This window comes from Gadus macrocephalus, chromosome 8 (assembly GCF_031168955.1).
Source record: "Gadus macrocephalus chromosome 8, ASM3116895v1".
Lineage (NCBI taxonomy): Eukaryota > Metazoa > Chordata > Actinopteri > Gadiformes > Gadidae > Gadus > Gadus macrocephalus.
In genome coordinates, this window is record NC_082389.1 from 384,208 (window position 1) to 388,150 (window position 3,943).

The 3,943-nt window shown below is 45.3% G+C and overlaps 2 protein-coding genes across 2 annotated transcripts in view; both read left to right on the forward strand.

The window, feature by feature from the left end:
- The window catches only part of scp2a (sterol carrier protein 2a), a 19,855-nt gene extending 17,869 nt beyond the window's left edge, over positions 1 to 1,986 (forward strand). The window contains exons 15-16 of the mRNA XM_060057849.1: positions 579 to 658; positions 1,205 to 1,986. Of these exons, the coding sequence (XP_059913832.1) occupies positions 579 to 658; positions 1,205 to 1,636 (512 nt within the window). The 3' untranslated portion in view covers positions 1,637 to 1,986. The remainder of the gene's footprint in view (positions 1 to 578; positions 659 to 1,204) is intronic.
- Positions 1,987 to 3,888: 1,902 nt separating this feature from the next.
- Positions 3,889 to 3,943, forward strand: part of slc1a7a (solute carrier family 1 member 7a) — an 11,778-nt gene continuing 11,723 nt past the window's right edge. The window contains exon 1 of the mRNA XM_060058086.1: positions 3,889 to 3,924. Within this exon, the coding sequence (XP_059914069.1) occupies positions 3,889 to 3,924 (36 nt within the window). The remainder of the gene's footprint in view (positions 3,925 to 3,943) is intronic.

A 3,943-nucleotide genomic window follows, 5' to 3' on the forward strand; every position in this document is an offset into this window, starting at 1 on the left:
TCTGTTTTCGTTATTCCACCGTGTTCCAGAGTCCATTGTGTTAGTGGCTCCGTGTCGGAGACGCTGGCTCAGGGCTCCACAGGCCGACTCCCCTCACCCCAAACGACGACGGGGAAAACGTTGTAAAAGCCCTGAGGGACAGACCCCGGAGAGGGTTTAGTGGGCCGCCCGGGCAGACACCAGGGTCGAGGAAGAGAACTGTAGTTCATTAAAATAAGTACACAATCGATCACAGGCTTCATTAGTTGCCTTTTTATGATTTTAGTTTATATTGTCTGTTTTCTCCCGGCGGCTCACATAAATAATGCTTTAATAAAACAAGTGGCTTACTTTGTGCCTCGCTTTAATGACCGCTTTTAAAGCCTTTTAGAGCAGTGCAGCTCTAAATATTTATTTTCAAAAAGGTACCAAATGAATAAAGAGTCAAATGTTCTTTTTAGGATGCTTCCGTTAGCCATCTATATCATTAAAATGAATTAACAGTTTTCCAAATGTTATATTCTTTGACCTGTGGGCCATTTTATACTTTATACTTTTCATTGTCACTTGTGTTGTTCACTCTGTTGTTGTGTGTTCAGAAGCGAAGGCTGACTGCACCCTGAGCATCGGGGACGAGGACCTCCTGGCGCTGATGACCGGGAAGCTCAACCCTCAGACGGTAAGACCCCCCGGGGGCTCACACACCCCGGGGTATCCCCAACCCAGGTGGGGCCCTGCTCCGGGCTGTTGCCTTGGGTACCAGGCTGTTGCCTTGGTTTCCAGGCTGTTGACCTGATTACTGGGCTGTTGCCCTGATATACAGGCTGTTACCCTGGTTACCACACTACTGCCTCGGTTTCCAGGCTGTGGCCTTGGTTTCCAGGCTGTTGCCTCGGTTTCCAGGCTGTTGCCTCGGTTTCCAGGCTGTGGCCTTGGTTTTCAGGCTGTTGCCTCGGTTTCCAGGCTGTGGCCTTGGTTTCCAGGCTGTTCCGGGCCTGGAGACTCACTGCCGTGTTCCAGCACATGTCCCAGTTCCATGACCTCCTTTAATCCTGAACCTGAACCCTTAACCCCCCAACGGGAGCCTCTGGCGGCCTTTACCGCCAGGCCAGCGCTGTCTGGCAACCACATCAGAATCCACCTGGAAAACCCACCGGGGAGAAGGGTCGGTACCAATGTGAACCATGTCTTATTCAGGGACCCTCTCTCCCTCTCCCCCTCCCAGGCCTTCATGCAGAAGAAGCTGCAGATCAGTGGGAACATGGGCCTGGCCATGAAGCTCCAGAGCCTGCAGGTTAAGCCCGAGACGCCAAGCTGTGAGCCGCGTCACATGACCTCCGGGACGTGGAGACTCCCAGCGTCGCGGCGGCGTCAGTCCAGCAGCGCAACTTCTACCTTCCCCTCGCCATCAGGGGGGCATTTCTCTCTTACTGTTTATAAAGAATCTAAGTTGTGCTGCTCCTTTTTAATAATCCAGGACCACTGTTTAAAACCGGCCAACAGTGATGGTGTTGAACCACAGCCCTATTGTGTGTGTGTGTGTGTGTGTGTGTGTGTGTGTGTGTGTGTGTGTGTGTGTGTGTGTGTGTGTGTGTGTGTGTGTGTGTGTGTGTGTGTCTCTGTCTCTCTCTCCTTCTCTCTTTCTCTCTTGTACTAAAATACTACACATTTTGCTACGTTGTGTTGGCTCATCTAAAGACCCTGGTTAACCAGAAGAGATTTGCCTTACCCATATAGACCGTATGAAATCGAACTGGTATATGTCCGGTATATACCTGGGGCTGCTGGTAATGACACAACGTGACGTTTGTCTCCGCTCTGTCTGGCCAGAGACCTTACTAGGATGTTCTTGCCATGCACCTTGAAGAGCTTATTGTGCGTCAAATGATGAAAAGCTGATGTCTGAATCTGAATCATGAACACTGTATTTTATGGAAAGAAGAATGAAAATCTGTGAATGGGAATGCACCAAGACACCAAGTAACAAAATAAAGAAATTACTTTGAATCATGTTTCTCCTTTTGCTGGCAAAATAGATAATTGCACAAAATGTATAAGTGCGCAATTAAGTATTCCTTTTTATGGTTTAAGTTGTGACATTTTAGATGTTGGCCATTAAATCCTCATCGTACCATGCTGCTAACTGGTGGTCTGTAAGACCCCTGCTTTTGTTGGTAAAATAGATAATTGCACAAAATGTATAATTGCACTAATAACTTCCTTTTCACGGTGTAAGTTTTTATCCGTGACATTTTAGATGTTGGCTGTTAAATCAATCATCGTACCAAGCTGTTATTGGTTGCTCTATAGGAGTCCTGTTGCGTTTGTTGATGCAAAACACACGACTTGTCCTCAATCACCAACCTTGGATTCACGGCACTCAAGCAAAACAAACCAACAGGCCTTGAACCAGTTGGGGTTTCATCGTTTCCCGCAGTCAACGCGTTCACCCCTGGGGGCGTTGCCTTGCTTCTCCCTGTCCACTGCATTGATTTTCTGTGAATCAATGTCGGTGTTCCTTTGCCTTGAATGTGCGTCCCAGGTCTAGATCCCTGGGGTGTCCTCACCCTATTCTGGGATGGGCAGGTCGTGATGAATGCAGATGAGTCGACCACGTGAGGCATGCTGATCCCAGAGCTCATGGACGATGAGGCTAGTTGATGATCTTCAACAGTTCCAGATTGGCACAAGCAGGCATTAACCTCATTATGGGTACGTTTTGTATTAAGCAATGAGAGATAGGTTTTCTGGTCGCTCATTACATGTTATCAGTGCTGCCTGAGAAGGTATTTTCCAACTGTCACATTTGCCTTCAAGGTTTCCAACACTGCATGGAAAGAAAAGTACAAAAGCATCTGCATCTTTGTACTTACAACCTGGCTATTTTAGATAGCAGCAGAGGAAGAATTATAATAATTAGATTATTTTAATAAACATATATATATAAATAAAGGTCATATTGATGACGGGGAAAGGATAAGGGGGGGGGGGTAGAGGATTAGGGAAACAAGGTGAAAGCAAGTTGTGCTTGAAGACCATAACTAGAACAAGGGGAGATGATGAGCCATATATGGGCATTGTGTTCAGAAGCTGTAAACGCAGGAGTTCTGCAGACCAGCTCAGCTTTTGTATTACTTTCTTTAAGGTCTTAATTAAAACTCTTGGAAATAAATGTGTCTGTTTTCTGATCTCTTTCCTTTAGTTCAACAAGGAAAGAGTTTAACAAAAGTAGGACCCAGCAGGATATATATATGAGTGTCGCGGTGCTCCTGGAGAGCTTTGTGTGGTTGACTCCGCCGTTGGTGTGTTAATGTGTGTCTGAATGGTTGTAAGTCGCTTTGGACAAAAGCATCAGCTAAATGTCCTATGTATAAATATAGTATATTTTCAATGTTAAAATATTATTTTTTATTACAGGGAAAAGGGGACGTTACATTTTTTTTTTGTAAATGTCTAGAGGTAAACGTTCCTGTAATTACAGAGACAGAATTTCCGCTTTTTGAAAATACACAGCCATGTAACCTGTGAAATATATGTATTTACAGATATTCCTTGTACAATGTAATTAATAAATTAAGGTCATATCAAGGTTTATCATCAATATCTCATGATGTGTATTTATACACACACCGTGTGGCAGAGTTCAAAAGAGCTTTTGATCAGGGGCGGCATTGGCTGCAGGTAATCAAAGCTGTTTCCATTTCGCTTTTCCTTTGGTGTTGTGAGGCAAAGACTACAAAAGTAATGACTACACAGATGCCTTATATAAATATTCTTCCCGACAGCTTTTATCAGTCGCACCAAGGGAAGGAAAACGCGGGCTTCCTGTGAACCTGTGTGTGTGAGGAAGGGATGTCACAACAAGGCAGAAAACATAGAGTACGCTGGCTGATAAGGTAGCGTGTCGGCATGTGGGGCACAGGTTTGCATATCAATGACGGCTTTGTCAGACTCCAACTGAACT